The following is a 21,798-nucleotide window of genomic DNA, read 5'->3' as shown; positions in this document are numbered from 1 at the left end:
TCATGTCCAGAGGTCAAATTCAGAATGTCCTTCATTTGTAGTTGAGTATTGGTCTAATTTTGTAGTAAATTGCAGTTGTGCTGTCATGCTCGTGAAAAAGATGTGTTCACAATTTAGTTTTAACTAGATGAAGAATTCATCTAAATATGGGTAGGTGACAAAGTGCCCAGCGTAAAAGTTCGTAGGCAAAATTAGCCATTTTTATCATTCTGTCCAAGGCCTGATGAGAAAGTCAACATGATTATTCTAAAAGCAACCCAGAGTCAGTCACAGCACACAGAGGACTTCCCGTCTCTGGGCATCCATTACCAGTATGTGAATCAAGGTTGCAAATTGTTCCTGAGAATTAAGCTATGTAAAGATTGGTGAGCATGTTCCTCTGTGTTGTTAAGGATAATAAGTATCTGAGTGACTGACAGCCAGACCCTGAAGTTATTAACGCTAATGTCCATGGCTTTTCAAAAGAGAGTGGGGATCATACTTATTTTTCTTTCTATGTGTAGCTTCTACTTTTCAAGGGCTTTGAAAACAGATGAATATTCACAACAAGCATTGGACTATTTGAGATTGGCAATATTTATATTGCTGTGTAAGCCAGTGAGGCCTAGCACTTAAGAACAAGAAGGCTCAAACCTCTTTAGGGTGCGTCTTGGAGGCAAACTATTGCCTGAGAAGTTAAACGTGGTAAATGCAATAAAAAGCAAACACAAACTGCAACTAACCACTAAGGATAAGTACTCTTCACTACTGTTACTGTCTATGGAAGAGGAATACATTTAGAATCAGAATATCAATGACATAGTAGCTCATTCATTTTATGATCAAAGTGTTTGCTAGAAGTTACTGGCAGTCCATAGCATGAAATTGGCCAAGTGGCAGTGAAACTGTAACTTTGATGCAAAGTTCAATTCTTCAATTGTCACTACCGCTTGGAGAGTAAATAGTGAGTGTTGACAAATCAGTGGCAATTGCAGGCAATCTGCTTGTGAACAAAGCATTCACAAGCATTTTTTTGGTACAACACCCATTTTGTGACCAATTTCACCTGTTGCCAGCCACTAACCTCCAACAACCAATTGGCAACTGGTTGGGGATGACATCTTTCCCTTGTGACCAGAGATTTCCACGGGGTCTCTGTCCAATCTCTAGACCTGTGTGACCAAGGCTGCTACTGTACCCGTCTTTTGCTGACACATTTGCCTATGGAGAAGCTCTACAGTTGTTTATATGTTATAACTCCTGTCTTCTCTGTGGTAGGCTGATGGACCAACAACAGTACAAGCAAGAGTAGCCAAAAGATCGGCTGTACCATAGGTAGGCATGTAGACAATATGACTGCCAACGCGCTCCCGCCACTGATCCATAAAACCTCCATTTCCCTATGTGTGCAAGTTTCACTAAATTCTGATCAATACTGTAAGAGTAGAGATTCTAGTGAATTGTGGATAGATTGGCAATGGATGGCTTACCATAGCAATAACAAAGAGCGTGTCACCTCTCACACAGTTAAAAAGTTTGTATAACTTGAAGTTATACCAGCTATAAACCCAGCTACAGTACTGCAACCTACAGTGCTCCCGCAAGAATCAACAATTACTAGTTTCCCACTGGTGCATCTGTGATTCATACAGGACCTGTGTCAGACCAGTGGCCCTTCAACTTGAATTGCATTTTGGGGAAGCGGAAAAAAACATCACGATGCTCTTAATTTGACATGCAAGTAGTGTGCGAAGATTGAATTCTCAGATTGAAATTTCAGTGTGCCATCGGCTTGTCCATGGTATGCGCCACTGTTCAGGTGATTTTTGCCAAATGTTCCGCCATCAATGGGCCTGGACATTAGAATATAAGTTTGTGCTGATTGATCATGGGGTACAAACGCAGAGTACACCTTGCCTTCCCACCTAAAAACACAAGCAAGCACCTGCTAGGCTTGATACATCACCTTAGGGCCCCATTATACCCTAGTGTTGCTGTTGTTGAATAACGACGCATGGCTAAAGTGACTGTATATCGACTGACAAAAACCATGAGTGTAGGATTGTGTCAGTTTTAATCGCCATCAGTGCAGAAGCTCAGAGTTTCCCAGGTCTTACATGAGATTGAAAAGATGAGACTTTACAAAGAAAAATCTGCAGTTTTGTTGTTTCTGATTTTAACAACTTCTACTCCTATACTGGCACTGATGTAGAGGTTTTGTCTGAGTGGCCATACCTATGGTTCAGAATACTGAGTACCTGCGCTCTCAGCAGTGGACTAAATAGTGGCATCAACATTTGCGTGCGACATGACCAGTGCAATAACCATAATGGGCCTTTTAAGTCTTCAACACTGCACTCACTGTTGTGTCTATTGTGCTTTTTTAGCTAGTCCTTGCCCCTTCATTTTTAAGTCTTGCACTTGTCTACCTACAGACCGACCAGACTACTGCTGTTGAGGTCCTTCATATCATTCAGCTGCCTCTTCCAAAGGTCTTTCTTCTAATGGTCACACTGACTCAGCTCAACTATAATAGCTGGTGGAACTCTGCTCTGGAGGGCCACCTCAACTAGCACTTGGGGCAAAGCCAAAAAAGGACTACCAGACTGGAGTACCTCCAACCATGGGACAACATACTTACTGGAGATGTAGCTAAATATATTATACAGAAATCTGTGACAGAGTACTTGGTTAAAATATATATGCAATGTTGTGAACAATGTGATTAACAGCTTTAAATGGCTCTTAAACCATACCAACTGTCAGCACAATGGTTAACTTTAATTATGCTCAGTTTTGGTAGTTTGAGTGTTTTGTTACTTTAAGATTAAGTAGAAGAACATGAAAAATCAGGCAAACTAAAGTAGCCAGGAACTTCCCTAGTTTTAACACTGCACTGTGACCTGCTGTCAACTAATAACTTTTTTGACTATCAAAGAATGCAACCAAAGAAAGACAAGTGTCGATATTTCCTCAACAGAAGTGGTTTCTTATCTTAAGTTAATGCAAAAAAAAGAAAAAAGAAAAACATAACTACAGATTTTTGAAGAGCAAAACAGGATCTTAAGTTGTTTCTTGGTACAACTTTATTGGCACAATTACCCTACTAAATGACAATGCAATCCTTTCAAAATAAAGATGTATGCATAAGATTTAAAATACTATTAAAAAAAAGTTACATTTTTGCAAGTAAAAGATGAATGCAGCAATTTGACTTACACTGACAGCATAGGTAACCATTAAAAATACAATGGAATAAACAACATATTTACTTTCAACTGCAACAATAGTTTGAGACAGAAAAATTGAAATAAATATGCATTCTAGCCATACACAGGCAAACACTGCATTTGTAACCCATTTTCACAATGATTTTAATAAAGAACGGATTTGGTATGGTCTCCACATCGTCCATTTCTAAGTTTAATCTCTGAAATTCACCAAACATACTTTTCATGGCATGCCAACGAAAATTGTATAAAAGTACTTATATAAAATGACCAACACAAACAAACTTTACAGTCCATATTTAGAGTTATCCAATTAGATGCATTCTAAAGTCAAAAAGACTCAACTCTCTACAGCTTAATTGTTGGCAGGAATAATGAAAAATGCGTCTGACAGGATAGTTACCCATTGTTTTCTGAACCATGAGAAGTCTGATGCTGAAGGAACGTCTCCAAGCATGAGAATGTCTCAGTGCACTCTGTGCACTCATAGACAGCCTCTGAAGAACTTCCTTTATCATTTTGAGTATGGTCCATATAGTCATCCTCTATGTCCTCTGCATTACCCTTTTCCAAGACAGCATCCACACTAGTACCAGTGCCATGAGATGTTTGTCCAGCATCGTCCACTTCCTCAGTGCTTGGGTGATTCTGAAGATGAAGCTCAAGGGATGAGGAATTCCTAAATTGAGCTGGACACTGAGGACACTTGTTGGGTTCCTTTTTGTGGTAACGCAAGTGCCGTTGGTACACACATAACAGCCCAAATCTCTTTCCACATTCCTGGCACTTGTAGTTAACTCTACCTGCTTTTCCTGATTGTTTATCATTTTGATTCTGCTCTGGTGAAGCTACAGCTTCATAGTCAGAAGAGCTCTTGGTGTTTTCATTAGCAGGGCTCATGTTTTTCTCACTATTACTAAGAGAAGTGTATGGAGGACCTTTTGGTGGAGCTGTGTACAAGTGTTTTAAACCTGGCTTCTTATCCAATTCAGCTTTGTGATACATGACTACATGTCTCCTCAAATCGCAGCGCTGAGGAAAATGCCTACCACAAAATACACAAGTGTGCATTGTACCTTTATGGTATCTCATGTGCCGGGATAAACTACTAGAATGATTAAAGACACGATGACAGTGCTTGCACGGATGGAGCTTTCCATTTGGATTACCCCCTCTTCTACGTCTGGCTTTAGGTTGGACCCTTTGCTTTAAAGGTTTTTGGGACTCTTGATTCATCTGGTCTATTTCCTCCTGAGTTTGATGTGTGAGATGATGTTCCTTTAAAGCTGCTAACTTCTGGAAACGATCCCCACATAAACCACATCTATATGGTGTGAAAGCGTAGTCATTGTCATCGCTACTATGCCTAAAGATTTTAGTCTCCCCATTCTGCATCTCAATCGCTGTGCCATTACTATGGCAGTTTTCAAGTTGCGCACTGTGTAGATCCTTAGAATTTATGTCAATTTCGATTTCAGATGCAAATAAAGCATCAGGTTCTTTCCCCTTGCAATGGTAGAGGGAATGTGTCTGGAAATCTGACATCCAGAAAAAATTCAGTTTGCACTTCTTACAAGGATATGTTTTCTCAAGCTTTTTTTCCTGCTTATTCTCAGATTTACCCAGAGCTGTACCTTTGGAAATAGGGTGATTTTCTTTCTGGTGAGCATTCAGGGCATCTGCTTTCAGGAATCGCTTACCACAAAGACGACAGCAGTGAAACCTCTCATTTAAGTGGTCATGGAGGTGTCTCTTGAGATCCTGCCTATCTTCAAAGATTTTGCAACACAAAGTACATTTGTATCCTCGTTCTGTGTTTCGATATTGCTGGTGACGATGTAAACTCTGCAAGCTATTAAATGATCTATTACATATTTCACAGCGGTAATGTCCCTGGCGAGACTTGTCCGAGTTCACATCTGACGGCCTTGGCCTGAATACCTCTTTGTGAGGAGCAGGCTGCGATTTTACATTTGGAGATACTGGCCTTATAGAGGATGGGAAATGTGAATGTGATGGCAAAACTCCAGGAGATACTGGCTTCAAAGGAGAATGTGACTGTGTCAAACCATTCACAACTGTCAGTGTACCATTTTCTTGTAGCACATATTCTCGGGGGACTTCAAATCCATTGGATGAGCCATCAAAGGAAAATGACTCCAAAGGTCCATGAACTGCCATATGTGCCAATACATTAGCGTACTGACTGAATCCGTCACCGCACTCAGTGCAGATGAAGTTAATTTCTGCGGCTGAATTGGCTGAAGATGCACTGTTCCCAGACTTCTGCTTTTCCATTACGAAATGATTTTGTCCATGTACAGATGGCATCATTTTTTAACCGGTATGTACAAGTAAAACTATCCAGGCACCAAGAAAATTGGTCTCCATGTGGCCATCAGTGGGTTTGCTCAACACCCCGGTATTTGAAAAAGATGTGTTTCACAAGATGCATGTTGACTCCTCTGCTTTTCCATGCTGGATTAGGACCTGGAGGGATGAAAGAAAAGTATTACGAAACAACTGACTCCGAAGTTCGTTTAAAATTCAAACTGTATGACAAGTAGTGCAAGTCAGCATTCATTTCCCACGATCTACACTAGGCAAAAAATGATGATCAATAGAGGTTTAACATGCCTAAAACCTATTATAATTTCTGTATCCATAGAGGTCCAAATGACGTAAGTTGTGTCAGACAGTAAGCATCCATGTGTGTGACAGTTTTTTTGGTCAAACACGTGAACTCTACCACTGAGACTTGCATTATAATGCACCAACTATACATGCGCCTTTCAGGTAGACTTTGAGGTAGACCCCCAACAGAAATGACCAATCATCTGGGGCATCTGCAGTTCAGAGCACAATTACCAATTAACTGTGCATTAACTGTGAAAATGTTTCAGAGCTCGACTATAGTCAATCAGTGCATCGGATAAAGCTGTCTGAATAAGTCCCCAGTGACACAGGCCTAGTGACTGGTCTGTGACCATCTCGCAACCACCTATCCTGACAGAACAATGTGTATTCTCCAACAAGTTGTTAGTGGTTGCTGGTAATTGCAGGTGTGAAGTTGGTCACAAAAAGGGGTACAGTGCTGAAAACCTTATGTGATAATTTTTGTCTGCATATAAGACACAAACTCCTCTGCAAACTAATTCAACGTGCTTCCACAAGTAGTGATACTGAGTGTGACCGCCTCGGCTTGTCTTCATAGAAGTTATGCCCTTTTGCTGCAACTGCATTTCAAAAAGGGGGAACTTTTAGTTTTAAGGCAAACATTTTTGGTTTTTTGGTTCGCGTTTCACTTTTTTAAGTTTTACTACATTTTGGAGAATTAATGGTGAGACAAGTCAGTTTCTTCCATGCAAACTATGGGCACCCGTGACTTTTAGGTGCAGCCCCCTCTTTTCAACTCATTAAACATAGCACCAACCAGCAGGGAATAGACATCCCACGCTCCCAGCGACTGGAGGGGGCCAGCAGAGGAAAGGTCTGCTATGGGCGGTCGCTGCAGTATTCACAGACACAAGAAAGAAAGTCTGGTAAGGACCATCCATCTTCTTTCACTTATCTGGGCCAGGGTCGCGGGGGCAGCCGCCTAAGCAGAGAAGCCCAGACCTCCCTCTCCCCAGCCACCTCCTCCAGCTTGTCCGGGGGAATACCAAGGCGTTCCCAGGCTACCTGAGAGATATAATCTCTCCAGCGTGTCCTGGGTCCGCCCCGGGGCCTCCTCCCGGCAGGACATGCCCGGAACACCTTGCCTAGGAGGCACCCTTGTCAGATGCCCAAACCACCTCAACTGGCTCCTATAGCCTTAGCCTGTCGCTTATAGTCTGCCACTGAGTTGCTCCATCTGCCCTTTTAGAATTCCCAGTTCCAGCCCTCATCTTGTTGAATAACAGTATCTTACATGATGATCAAGTAGGCATCAGTTCATCAATCTAGACCCATCTTGACACCAGTGCAGACCTTACTCGGCAGACTGGACATTACCCTTGATGCAGCAGAGGCACTTTAAATTAAATGCCTTTGTCATTACCAAATTAAAATTAACAGAAGCTACTAATTCAATATTTCGTGTAATGCCTGGATTCATGTTACCCAACAACAAAATGGGAATAACTAAGGACAAGTACACCAAGTGGCTGATACTGTTAAGTATATAATAAAGAGAAAATGTTCCCAGAAGTAGCTCACATTATTGGACTTTCGTAATGTCCTGACGGTCATACTGGGTTGCAAATGCTCCAATTAAAAAACAGCATCTAAAAACACAACTGCCCAGTCCCTTATGATGTTCACTTTTATTTATTTAGTTTCTGTTTTCTCAAAGTGACCACTTGGGTAACTTTGCTCAAGCATCACAACAGCTAGCACGAAGTTTCACACATAAATATAAAGAAGTTCATTTTTACAACTAAATTCAACCCTAACTATAGCTACTTCCCACTGTTTAATTTTTACTTTCACAAGTAAAAAACAACATTTTTTTTTTTTACTTTAAAAGATCCATGCTCTCAGCATGGTAAGAAAACCTCTGGTTTTTGGCTCATTATTTTACTCGAGCCGGTTACTGGTAACTAACACTTACCTTGTGGAAACACTGCAGTTATAAGGAGAAGCAAAGAGATATTGTCATACTGTTGCTCAATCAGAACAGTTCCCTTTCTGGACCAGCAAACACTGTACTTAACACAGTCTGGAACCACCCAAGACTACATTACAGTGACAGTCACCCCACTTGCGTACACTTTACGGTGTCTGTGTCAACATTTCACACACACACACACACACACACACACACACACACTTGCACCAGAGAAAGACTGTAGCTCACCACCGACAATAAAAGCCCCACTGAATCTAGGTCACACTCAGGGAGGAGAACTTGGAAGCAGTCTAAGTGGGAAGGCTCAGCTGGTAACAAGAGGCAATGGAAAAATGAACACGACGATATTCCAGAAATCAAGTAAAGAGCACCTTTTTATGCATGTTCACCCTGTATATAATTAACAATTACATTCTTTAGCAGTAAACAGATAAGCTCACCCTTTTCCCAAAGTATTGGCATCTTCAATAGATGCTTATGGATTACATTATGAACACAAAAATGGACTTGCACACTTCATGAAAATATATAACCACTGTGCTCAATACGTTTGTGCCATTAGATAATGATCTCAGGGAACAATAATGGCTGAATGATCAGCAAAACCTTGCCAATAAAGGTGCTTTTTACTTGATTCCCAATTAATTAAATTATTAATATTAGTATTATGTTCTTCATTGCATTGTATTGTATTTTCTTGTCTAATCTTTGCATACAACTGACACTAAAAGACACAGAAGTGTCTGCATCCCTGCTGTCTTTGAAATAAATGGGCGATTGTGGATCAGCTTAACTGGTTCATCATTATCAAATGGGAAAAAATAAATAAATAAAAGCCGGGCATTTTCTGTCTGTTAGTTTGATTAGAAATGAATTTTGTAATTGTAAGAATCTCCTCTCATCAAGTGTATTTGTTGGTGTAAGACTGTGTGGGAGAGCAAAGTGAAAGGGTAAAGAGACAGGTGAGCCATTTTATTAAAAAATTGTTTTAAAAAATAATACATTAGTAGAATCAGGATAATGTTAAGCTGTAATACAGTCTTAGTTGTTCATTTAATAGCTACCCACTAATGGATATTAATTATGAAACCTAAATCATTCATTTGTGTATAAAAACAAAACAAAACCTCCCTCAAACAAGCTCGATTACACCACGTGCTGTGGACTGAGGGTAAATAATACTACTTTAAATGGTGAGCATTAATCCCATTCTCTACTTTGCTGGGAATGGCATTCACTATTGGCAATCACACAGTAGGAAGACTGGACCACGGATCAGATCACCCACCCCTTGTGCCCAGGTTTTAACTGGCAGGGAAATCTCTCTATATTGTTGGCTTTCATTTGGCATTTGCTTATCTTTTGCACACCTAAAGCACAAAAAAGGTATTTTATTTACTCAATTTCTCCACTATGTCTAGAATCAGAAATAATCAAACAGCTTTCTTGATACTGAAAACCTACTTCCCTTACAAGCACACTTGATTGTCACCACCAGTAAAATTATAATCAATAAACATCTTCAACAAAGGACAATGCTGACAAAAACAAAGCAGCCTGAGTGAGCTGGTTAGACAAGTAACCTCAGATGACAGTGCAGCCTCTGTTGTATATCCAAAACAGTACACCGCAATCTTGGTATCAAGGTCTTTGTCAAAGTTCATGTGTATTTTCCACTGGTTCAAAGTAATGTAGTGCTACCCTTTTTAGGAAGTCTTTTACCTTGTTTTTATCAGCTATCAGGTGGATAACATGTACCTAGATTGGTTACATACAACAACAGTCCTACGAATGCAATTCTTTCTATATTTAATGTAAATTTCACACCATTACATCTGTTAGGGTAGGAAGCATCAACCATTGTGAATCAATTTCACCTGCTTTGATGCAAATGAAAGTGACTTCAGACTCAGTTCTTTCAAGTCTGTTACATGTACACACTGCTCAACTGCAAAACCATTGTTATTGCAGATTATCCTGTTGCTGCCTGACCAGTGCACCCATTTTCACTTTCATTTACACCAAAGCAGATAAAAGGGAATCACAATAGTTTATGCTTCCTAACTGAACTGACTGATAGTTCTGAAGTGAAACTGACTTTGTGTTATATAGCAATGACTGAGCAGCATATATATATAGACATTAAATTGCTTTCACTTCAGACACATGCGGTTGAGGCATGGAAAGACAGAGAGCAGTAAGTGATTTAACCTACTATAATTAGCTAACATAGCTATAAGATGAACAGTGGATTGTGAAACATGTTCCTACAGATATAAAAACAAACACACAAAAATTAAATTCACAGTGGCGGCAAAGATCTTGTCCCTCAAGGAATATTATCATCCCTTGTTTTGAGATACTTCAGACTGAGTGCCAGTGACACAAACAAAAAAACAAATTATAATATGTAAACACTGCTGCTAAGTTGTGTTTGTGCTGCAAAGTAAGAGGACTAACCTATTTAACAGGCTGAAAACACTCAGGATGCAGAAATATGAATGCAAGAACGCCAGGAAAAACAAAACAATGGTTGCTACTGGAAACAACAGCTCAATTATCCATAGAAGAGAGTCTATACAGTGCGTCACCGTATCCACCAAGCTCACAAAGATCCACTGAAATCAGTAATGCAGTCGTACTCCTTTCGGCTAAAGCTACATGTCTAATAAATACGGTGATTAACAAAAGCTTTAGGAAAAAAGACAATATCTCCTCAAGCAATTATTTTTTCCTTTAAAACACTAAAGTTTCTGCATAGTCTGCCTTGAATTCTTCTCAGATTATTTCATTCCATGATAGCATATTTATTTATTCATTTTTAGTTTTCCTATTTTGCTTCTGAAAGATGCATTCAGGTCAGATGAATTAGCGCCTGATAGTCTGCAATGCTGTTTTGAGAAAAAGGAATGGAGCACAGTGTAATAGTAGCATTTAGGTGAAAGCCGAGAATCAGTTTCATTTTCACGTGAAATCTTGCACAGTAAGGGCAATATCGCACAACGTGGATGTGAAAGCACTGTTTTCTACCTGACAATCAAATAAAAATATTTATATCCACTTAAAAAAGGAACTATCGTGCTAAATATTAATCAAAACAGTCGTGATTATCATTTTGGCCATACAGCCCTAGAAGCAATATAATTAACACTGCAAAAAAACAACAACAACAAAACATCAATTTTGCAGATTATGAAAGAAATACACCGTGCAAATCTATTTTTTTCCTCTTGTTTTCCCCCATTACAAGTAACAAGCTTCGTTAAGTATCATCCATCCCCATTAAACACAAAGAGATTTGTTTACGGTTTAGCTTAAGAGTACCGGTTTACAAAGAAGCTGTATGCCGCCGATTGTCGTCTCGTTAGCATACTTTGTGAAAGCCATACTAAAATAAAATACATTATGCGCTGACAAAGGCTGAGCGAAAAAAACAACGTTAAAAACAAGCGTGAAGGAAAGCCACACACATGTTTTACCTTCATCTAAAGCTGGGGGTTACCATTGTAGCCACACAGCTAACGCTAGGAGGTACTGCTGCTAGCCGCTTCATAGTAGTGGTATAAACGCACTGCAGTTCGATATATATATCCATAAAGGCATCTTAGTGTTCAAACTGTCACTCGAGCAGTCAACTTTGACATGACTTACCATTAAATCACAGAATGCAACAAATCACGCCTGCAGGGTCCTGCTTCAGTCCACTGTCGGGCTACTGAGTGCTGCAGGCCGAGGTGTCTCCTCCTGCGATTACTTCTTCCCATTACTGCGCTGGAAGTCAGCTTACCGGAGCATTAGCGCCACCTGCTGATCTGGAGTCTGGACGAAAGAGCAAGCATTTCTGTTTTATTTGTTTATTTTTTGTAATGAGCTGCTTCTCAAGAGGGACGCTGTTCAGATGATCTAAGGATTTGGAAGTGAGGTAACAGTAAAACCCAGGAGATGGCAGTAGTGCAACATCTTTGGATGCAAGCTGCCGTTAAAATTGAAAGAAGAAGAAGAAGAAGAAGAAGAAGAAGAAGAAGTAGGGACGCTGTCCAGTCATTCCCATATTAGTAAATCCAGATCAAACTTCTTCTTCTGCCTACTCCGTCATCTGTCTCCATCTCACCATATTGCTAGCATCCTCTTCATTCACACCAAGCCTCTCCATGACCTCCTTCCTTACATCCATGAATCTTTCTCTGGGGCTGTCCTCTTTTTCCAAGCTTAACAATCTTTGTCCAACATATTTAATATCCCATCATCATGACTAACTACTCCTGAAACGTTGGAGATGTTAGCTCTTTATACAGTAAAGTTACAGTAGGATAAAAATGATATCAGTCTGATCCTGCCACAATTTGCTCTCCCTGTCCAAATCACGGACAAGCAGGTTTATTGCAGTTTACTTTTATTTATTTAATTGTTTACAAAAGGTTTGAGGTGCTAAATAAACTGCAGTGGAGTTTAAAAACAAAATATGGGTGTGTGTGGAGGATATGTTTGTGCCGGGGAGGGGTGTGTGTGAAGATTTTCTTGTAAAACAGAGGAGGGCCTAGCAAAAGAAGTTTTGGAACCACTGTGTTAATCTGACCTGACACCAACAAAACATTTGATAAGTTTTACAACTAAGAGTTTTACAATAATACTATTATTAATACTACTACTAACAATAATAATAATTATTATTATAATTATATAGCACCTATAGTAGTTAAACGAGTACGACAATAAAGCTGCTTTTTAGTTAATTCTCTCTGTCTGCGAGTGCTGCACCTGGGTCCTGCCTAACCTGCCAGATTATGACACACTTCTTCTCTTTGTGCAGTTTGTTTTGTAGCTCACAAACGGTGGTGTCTTGGGAAGGAATTCATTCAAAATAATAAGCCTGGTTCTGCTGGAGGTTTCTTCCTGTCAAAAGGCAGCTCTTCCTTCCCACTGTCTCCAAAGTGCTTGCTCATTGGGGATGGGGGGGAGTCGTCTGATTGTTTGGGTTTTCTCTGTAATATCATAGGATCTCTACAATATAAAGCTCTTTAAGGCAGCTGTTGTTGTGATTTGGTGCTATTCAAATAGTTTGTTTCTTCACGATAGTTTACCTAAAAGAGGAAGCACGCAACTCTGTGTGTATTATATTTAAATTCAATGAGACACACATCAGCAGAACTTGCCATCTGGGTGATAGCTAGACTGGTGAAGCTGAGATTTGTGTGTCTAGAGACTGGTTTGTACCCTTTATATCTGTTTATTGAATGGCAAATCAAATTCAGGGTAGGTATTAGTTTAGATGAGTGTACAGAATTTAAACTACACAAACAGAAATTGATTAAAAGAGGTCAGATTAGATTTGACTGGACAGAACAAGGATTAGATTGACATAGGAAGTCTTCTACTTCACTTGTTCCACTATGTCATAATGCCTACCCAATCTGCTCCACATGTTAGGACCAATTTAATATAAAACTAAGGTGTGAAAATTAAAAAGATAAGGGTACATGTTGTCTCTACAAATACATCACTTAGGCTGATTTAGCCTACTAATAGAATGTGCCTATCACGCGGGCAGCTACACTACATGTGCTGCAGACAGAATTAGGGTTATCATGTTGTGAAAGTAGTAGCATCCACAGAAGAGACAAACAAGATCTTCATAATTTTACATGCTAGTGAGCAAGGAGTTCACTGTGGTATGGACAGAACGATGGCTACAGTTGCCTTAAGATTTTACTGGCTTGGCATGGAAGGTGACATATGAAAATCCATAAGCTTTAAATAATTTGTAAATGTAAATGACTTCATCTGTCATCAGTTCAGAAAACTGATAAATAGACATGAATTTGATGGAGGAGGTTGTATCCCCCCTTTAATGAGCATACTGTCAGTGAACACTGAATGCAAAAACCCCCAATGCTCATTAAAGTAGCAGCTTATAAAGTGCTCTGTAGTTATCTAATGCAACTGCCATTTGTTTCAGGACTTCACCACAGTCTGTAATCAAGGGTAAGGACATTTTGGGAACGCTTATAGCTGATGGCTTAATTATTGAAATAGCTACTATGTGGTTGATGCTTCCTGTTCCGCCATATTAGGTGGACCCTTTGTGGAAGTGGGTTCCACTGGACCTGTGTCTGTTAACCATCAATTGAGGGGGATTTGTTTGGCTTTGACTGTGTGTAAGGACCAGAAATACACACACACACACACACAGAAAGAGAGAGAGAGCTGCTGTGTTAATTTCCCTTATTGCAGAAAAAAGATTTCTTATGAAAATTTTTTTGTTTCTTGGCTTTATCTTTAGCTTCATTCTCATAAAAAGAACAGAATCGTAAGAATGTAAGACCACGAGCACTGCAAGTGTAACATAAAAAGGTGACGTCAAACGGTATTTGCAATCTATATGAAACAATGACACATCTATTTTTTCCTATTTTTTCATTTATTTGTTCCCAATTGTCCAAATTAGTCTATGATTGGCCTTAGTGTCCCAGAAATCATATTTATATACAACTAAATATGACTGGCAAATATGTTTTAAATGGATGATTCCTCACTTGATGACGAATCGTCCATTTACATGTTTTAAATTTGATGCCAATGAACTTATCAGTGGTTGGTTTTAAAGAAGCTCCAAAATCCCCTATGAGCAAGCACTTGGCGACAGTGGGGAGGAAAAACTACCTTTTAATAGGTAGAAACCTCCGACAGAACCAGGCCCAAGAAGGGGTGGCCATCTGTCTCAACCGACTGGGGTTCAAATGTTCACTGACAATTTAGTTGTATATAACTATGATTTCCAGAACATAATGTTGAGACCATTTAAGTGAAAAGGTGAAGCAGCCAGTTCCGCTTCTTCTTCTTCTTCTTAATCGGCGGCATTGTCTGTACAGATTCCTGTAAGACACTGCAGGTGAGTCCTCTTTATCTTCCTTTTCTTGTTCTCTGGTTACATTTTCTTTCAGAGGCTCCTGCACAGAGATTGCAATTGATGCCAGCGAGTCCTCTTTTTAGTCAAGAAAGCCTTTATTTGTCACATGCAAGTTGCCCTGCAGCGTCATACTTTTGCAAGCCAAGCCATTCATTCATTTATGACATTCCAATGTTGCAATGACAATATGTATAATGCTTACCGTTTATTAAAGAACAGTATCCTGAAATGCAAAGAATTCAAATTGCTGGATCGGCGGACAGAGGCGGTTTCTCGCACGTTAAATAGATTCTTTTTTTTAAGGTGTTTTTTTTCCGAAGTCGCAAAAGTATGATGTCACAACAATGTGATTGGTCACTTGCAATGTTGGACCTGGAACAACATTTATTATGATGATGTGGGAACAACACCGACACCAGGATAACAGATCGTGCTGCAGTTGCGCTCTGAGAGCAGCAATCTCGTGTGTTGTTAAAAAAAAACCTAACCAAAGTAGAAGACGACTGTATAGTAGAAAAGTATTTGACATAATAACTTCTTTCATAATGTAAACTAGGACATGTAGAAAACTTGTTTTAATGAAACATGTTTAATGAAAGATATTTATTAACACCGTCCAATGAGAGTTACTGAATGTCTGCAGGCAGTGGGATCTTGGTGGTTGCCAAGGTGACAAAATGTCATCTATGGTTTGTTTTAAATTCAGTTTCATTGCTGAATCTAAGAAACAACAGGCTGTAGAGGGGGACTTTAATAGAGGTTTACTAACTTTTACTATCATATCCATTATGGAAAAATCCGTATATATATTTAGCATAATATATGAATCGTTCATTTGAATATCTTGATGCATTCTCAATCATCCAGGAAAGTAAATCTCCAAAAGTTGAATCTGTTCATCTGGACGTAGCGTTTTGTGGGAGAAACGTTTCGTCACTCATCCAAGTGACTTCTTCAGTCTCAGCTGACTGCAGGTTTCCCCAATCTTATAAACAGTACATTTGCATAATGACTGAAACCAGCCCACTGAAGGAACAATGGGCTGTGAGGTCAGTTCCTTAATCATAATTATGCAAATTCCCATGACCATTGATCAGCAATCACTGACCAAAACCCACTGATCAAAGCCCACTGATCAATGGCCATGAGTACCATTCACAGAGAGTTGGGGAATGGCTGCAATCACAGCGTTGTAAGATGGCGAAAGATGTACCCTTAAGCCCCCTCCTCGATTCAGAGATGGTCTTTCCCTTTTCACGTAAATGGCCTCCTTGACTCCGCGCTCAAACCAGCGTTCCTCCCTGTCCAGGATGTGTACATCCTCATCATTGAAAGAGTGTCCACTGGCCTGTAGGTGTAAACAGACTGCAGAGTCCTGGCCTGACGAGGTAGCTCTTCTGTGTTGTGCCATCCGCTTCGCTAGAGGTTGTTTGGTTTCCCCGATGTATAAATCCTGGCATTCCTCCTGGGACTTAACAGCGTACACTATGTTACTCTGTTTGTGTCGGGGGACCCGATCCTTGGGGTGGACCAGTTTTTGGCGCGGCGTATTTTGGGGTTTAAAAGCCACAGAGACCCGGTGTTTAGAAAAAATGCGTCTCAACTGTTCCGATACTCCCGACACATATGGGATCACTACAGGTTTTCGCCTGGGCAGCAGTTGTCCTTCTCTCCTGGATTGGCTGGAGCTTTCTTTAGGTGTCTTTCCAGCTTTGACAAAAGTCCAGCTGGGATAACCACATTTACTCAGGGCCTTCTTGATGTGCTGTTCTTCTGCGTCCCTGGCCGCTGTGTCCGTGGGGATGGTGTTCACTCTGTGTTGTAGCGTCCTGATGACACCCAGTTTGTGCTCCAGTGGATGATGAGAGTCAAACCTTAGATACTGATCCGTATGTGTAGGTTTACGGTACACGTCAGCTTTTAGATGTCCCCCATTACTGATGGAAATCTCACAGTCTAAGAAGGCTAACCTGCCACTTTTCATATCCTCCCTGGTGAATTTGATGTGTCGGTCCACCGAGTTAATGTGATCCGTGAAATGTAGTACGTCCGGAGATTTGATTTTCACCCAGGTGTCATCCACATACCTGAACCAATGGCTTGGTGGTGTTCCAGGGTAGTATAGCAAAGCCCTCTTTTCCACTTCTTCCATGTACAAATTGGCCACGATGGGTGAAACTGGGGAGCCCATGGCACACCCATGTTTCTGCCTGTAGAACTGACCCTTGTATGTGAAGTAGGTGGAATGAAGACACAGTTCCAAAAGCAAACACACTTGGTCGATGCTGAGAGTGGTCCTGTTGCTGAGGTTGGGGTCATCCTGTAATCTCTTACCGACCACCTCCAACACTTCCATGACTGGGATGCAAGTAAAGAGAGATGTAACGTCGTACGAGACCATGGTTTCATCTGCCTCCATAATGACATCTCTCACCTTCTCAACAAAATCCAGGGTTCATTTGAATAGTCCAAGTATGCAAACTAAAAATCCCCGAAGAGCTTATAAGACCACAAACACTATTGAGGTCCAGTTCACTGGACTTGCCTGTGGATATTTGTCCTCTTTCTTGCTTTTTGCCTGTTGTTGCCTCTGATGTTTTGTGTCTTTCAGCTAATATTATCCAGACTTTAAATTTATTTTTTAATATGCTTGTAAGGAGTACTTGAGTGTTTCGAAAGGTGTCTATTAAAGAATGTATTTGTCATGGTTCCGGGTCATTTTGACCCAGCATTTTCTGTTTCTTGTATTTTGGGTTTTTTCTGTATTATGGTTTATTTTCTGATTCTTTAGTTTTGAATATCTTAATCCTAAGTTTCAGTGTTATTCTTGTTTAGAGTTTGTTAGGTTTAGTTCAGTGTCTAGTCTGTGTCTGTCATGTTTCCTGTTTTCCTTTGAAACTCTGTGTCCTATGTCAAAGTATTGAGTTTTGCTTCCACTTGGTCTTGTCATGTCTGATTACTCCCAGCTGTGTTCTCCATCTGTGTCTCATTCCCCTCGTTATCCCTCTGTGTATTTAAGCCCCGTGTTTCTCTTTGTCAGGGTGGTGTCATCTGTGTTTCTTCCCATATCTGGTCATAGTTTTCTGTCAGTTTAGAATAATAATAACAATAATGATATATACTTTATTGATTCCTGTGGAGAAATTCCTCTCTGCATTTAACCCATTCAATCAGTGAAGCAGTGGGCAGCAGTGTGTAGGGACGGTACCTTGCTCAGGGGTACCTCAGGGTAGCCGTTCAGTAGCTTCGAACACCTAACCTTCGGATCATGGGGCCACCAGTCTACCTACTGAGCTATCCATGCCCAAAATTATTATTATTCAGCGTTTCATAGTTTTTCTCAGTTTCCATGTTTTCATCTGCAACTAGCCAAATAAAGGTTCGTTTGGCTTTCAAGTTCCACCTCCTCGCCTCTGTCTCCTCTTGGGTCCTCTATACTAACTCCACACACGGTCTGCCCCTGCAAACCGTAACAGTATTCAATGTATATATTACGTTTTTTCAAATTGCAATACAAATTTAATGCCACAAACTTGAGTTGTCATATACATCTGTGAATTTATGTGCACAACATCATGCACTTGTGGTCTGTGCATATACACACATGAAGAATTTATGAAAGTGTTCATTGTGTAGACGTCACAACTCAAACCTGGACTGGAAAACTGTCTAAAAGAGTGGCTCAAACTACTTTCAATATTTAGACTGTTATTTGTAGTATTTCTAAGCAAAATCCGCAACTGTTAAGATCTCATCAATACAGTCCAGATCAAAAGTTAAGACCACTTGAAAAATGGCAAAAAATCCTATTTTGCACGATTGTATCTTAAAAAGGTTCCAAGCAGAGCTTCAACATGCAAAGAGAAGAAATGGGAGTGAGACAAAACAAAATGATCAGAAGTTTCAGTTCAAGTGTTGAACTTGTGTGCACGTGCATGTACGTGAACTCTCACGGCATGACGTCACACAGGTCAGTTCCTTTCTGCTTTGATCTTGCAGCACGTGACTTCAATCTGAGGCCATAAATAGGGGTAAACAGCGGGCTTTATACCTGAATCTTTAGTTGTCGTACGTTAAATGTACAACAAAGCTCAGACAAAACGGATTTTCAAAGTAATTGTAGTGAAACTAAATTTATAATGTCTGTATCCAATGTTAGAACCCCTATCCTCATAACTTCAGAGGATATTTTACCTGCTATCAGCGGGTGTTTCGATAGACTTTCTGGATTACAGTGGGGCATGATAGAAAATGAGATCTGGGACTCCCGTGTCCAAGTAGCACTGACTGATATGATTACTAATGTAATACAGTCACTTAGTGCAAGCATCATTAAAGCTTCACTTCTAGCAGTTCAGGACGGACTGACAGATGCATCGTCCCAGACAAGCTTGAGCATATTCGTGAGAGAATTAAGCCCCGCATTTGGAGACTCTCTCTCAACAAGCATTGCTGCTGGTCTTAATGTCACCCATGAGGAATGTGGCAGCGCTGTGGAGATGACACAAATGGTTGAGAAGGAGACCTCAAATAAAGTCAGCTCTGGTCAGGTACGTGAGATGGACAGGCCACGATCTGGATTACAGTCGGGCATGATAGAAAATGGGGTCTGGGATTCCGATGTCCCAGCAGCACTGGTTGATATGATTACTGAGGTCATACAGTCAGTTACTGCAAGCATCATCAAAACTTCACTTCTAGCAGTTCAGACCGATTCACAGATGCATTGTCCCAGACAAGCTTTAGCATAGCCGTGAGAAAAATAAGCCCCGTATTGGGAGACTCTCTCTCAACCAGCATTGCTGCCGCTAATGTCCCCCACAAGGAATGTGAGAAATCTGTGGTGCTGACACGAATGGTTGAGAAGGAGATCTCAAATAAAGTCAACTCTGGTCGGGTGTGTGACATGTACAGACCATGATCTTCACATTCTGAAAGCTCAGAGAAAACGGATTTTCAAAGTAATCGTAGTGAAACTAAATCCTTTACAATGTCTGTACCCAGTGTTAGAACCCCTACCCCCATTAATTCAGAGGATATTTTACCTGCTATCAGCGGGTGTTTCGATATACTTTCTGGATTACAGTGGGGCATGATAGAAAATGGGATCTGGGACTCCGATGTCCAAGTAGCACTGGCTGATATGATTACTGATGTCATACAGTCAGTTAGTGTAAGGATCATAAAAACTTCGCTTCTAGCAGGTCAGGACTGACTGACAGAGGAAATTTCCCAGACAAGCCTTAGCATAGCCATGACAAAAATAAGCCCGGTATTGGGAGACTCTCTCTCAACCAGCTTTGCTGCCGCTCTTGATGTCACCCATGAGGAATGTGAGAGTGCTGTGGAGCTGACACAAATGGTTGAGGAGGAGATCTCAAATAAAGTCAACTCGGGTTGGGTTCTAGTCCCAGAAAACCCTGATTCTGTTTATGTCACCAGAAAAATAACAAACATAAAAAACTCAGATGCATGGTTTCTCATGCTTTCTCATGTCTAAAGAGATATGAAGGTAAGCTAAGCTGCCTGTGCATGAGGGGGACTTTACCCAGCTCCTTTAGTTCAAGTGATGAGAGCCTTGAAGCCAAGCTTTCTGAGATGGGAACAATTAAAGAAATAAGTTTGGCTCTCATGAGATGCAGTACAGTCATCAGCAGCGTTGTTCCTGGTGGGTCGCTCTGCAGTACCATTGAGTACGGAGTACTCCGTGTTTCCCAAAGGCTATAGGTTGTTTTGTTTTTTTTACAGGATCTAAAGGCTGCTGTTGTTGTTCTCCTTCTTTCACAGAGGGGTGATAAGTCTGTGTATGTTAATTTCTGGTCCACACCGCTCCTTGCTGATGCGTTTCACGCAGGCTCCTGTGTACATCAGGGGTGTTATATGCCTTGTGGGGGATGCTGCTGACATGTTATAAATTGTTATGTCTATATCAAGCTTTTAGCCAAATAACAAGCTTATTAAAGTTCTTCATGACTGGGCCAGGTGTCCTCTTTTTTGGAAATCAAAATATGGTCACCCTAGTATATGTGTCCATATTTGTAATTGTGTGTATCTTGCTGGCTGTTGTTGCTTGCTTTTTTTTAAATTTCTGCCAATTCTTCACAGTTGAACAACAAGTACTTTTTGCCAAATCATAGTATTTCTGCTATCATATACACTGTTAGGCTTTGCAGTAATTTCCATAGCTTAGTACTGCAAAATCAACAGTAAAAAACTCTAAAGGATGTTCGCAGTTTAGTACTGTAATTTGCATGTCATTGTGGGAAAATTCCATGAGATTACCTTATTTTTACGGTAACTCGCTGTACTCGCAGAAACAGCTGTAAAATACAGCAAATGTAACAATTGGTTATGTTACTGAGATTATACTATTACACCATCTGGATTTCTGTTGTTTTCTACTGTAGATCTAAGAGTCATTACTCAAATCCTCATTCAGAGTGTATTACCATTAAATGCAATTCATTGCGAGAGTAGTATAACATATAAACTACAATATACAGCATCATTTTTAACTTGAGGAGTAAGTTGCAGCTACACTAAAATGGAATTTCTTGAATTGAACCTCATATATTAATAAATGTATTTGTTTATTCAAACAATGTGAAACGTAATAACAGACCACCTTGTATCAAACAACCAGTCTCAGTCTTACCAAAAAGAATATTCAAGTATATTATAAGTATACTTTAAAAACTAGAAAACAAGCAAGTATACCTTTAGTTTACTTTGTATGTAACTTCATAGATTTTTTAGACCAAATTACATTTAAGCATACTTTAAGTACAGTTAGAAGTATAAAGAAAAGTATAAGTACATTTAGTCTATACTTGTAGTATAGTAGTGCTAGTAGTATACTATGTAGTATGTAGTTTATTTGAAGTATACCTGAAGTATACTAAGAAGTACAAAGAAATACCCAGCATGCATTGCAGTGCTTTAGCTGTGAAATTAAAACAACTATGAAAAAAATGATTGATGTTTTAAAACAAGAATCTGTCACAAATGTGTAATGTCTTTTACCTTTTGAACAGAGTAAGTGGGGTAAATCATTATTTAAAAAATGAAATTGT

General features: G+C 40.0%; 1 protein-coding gene across 1 annotated transcript; it reads right to left on the bottom strand.

The window, feature by feature from the left end:
- Positions 1 to 3,059: 3,059 nt before the first annotated feature.
- si:dkeyp-84f3.5 (uncharacterized protein LOC334144 homolog) lies at positions 3,060 to 11,658 on the bottom strand. Its single transcript, XM_063486099.1, has 2 exons — positions 11,470 to 11,658; positions 3,060 to 5,699 (listed from the first exon to the last, which is right to left on the bottom strand). Exon 2 carries the CDS (start codon positions 5,541 to 5,543, stop codon positions 3,609 to 3,611), a length of 1,935 nt encoding a protein of 644 aa, XP_063342169.1. The 5' UTR covers positions 5,544 to 5,699; positions 11,470 to 11,658; the 3' UTR covers positions 3,060 to 3,608.
- Between the last annotated feature and the right edge of the window lie 10,140 nt (positions 11,659 to 21,798).

The sequence above is a fragment of the Pelmatolapia mariae genome, linkage group LG10_11, assembly GCF_036321145.2.
Source record: "Pelmatolapia mariae isolate MD_Pm_ZW linkage group LG10_11, Pm_UMD_F_2, whole genome shotgun sequence".
Taxonomy (NCBI): Eukaryota; Metazoa; Chordata; class Actinopteri; order Cichliformes; family Cichlidae; genus Pelmatolapia; species Pelmatolapia mariae.
The sequence above is the reverse complement of the archived record's forward strand: the minus strand, read 5'-3'. Positions and strand labels throughout refer to the sequence as shown.

Bases quoted from the DNA above. Each gene is read 5' to 3' on its own strand.
- si:dkeyp-84f3.5 (XM_063486099.1), bottom strand. From the start codon at position 5,543: ATGATGCCATCTGTACATGGACAAAATCATTTCGTAATGGAAAAGCAG.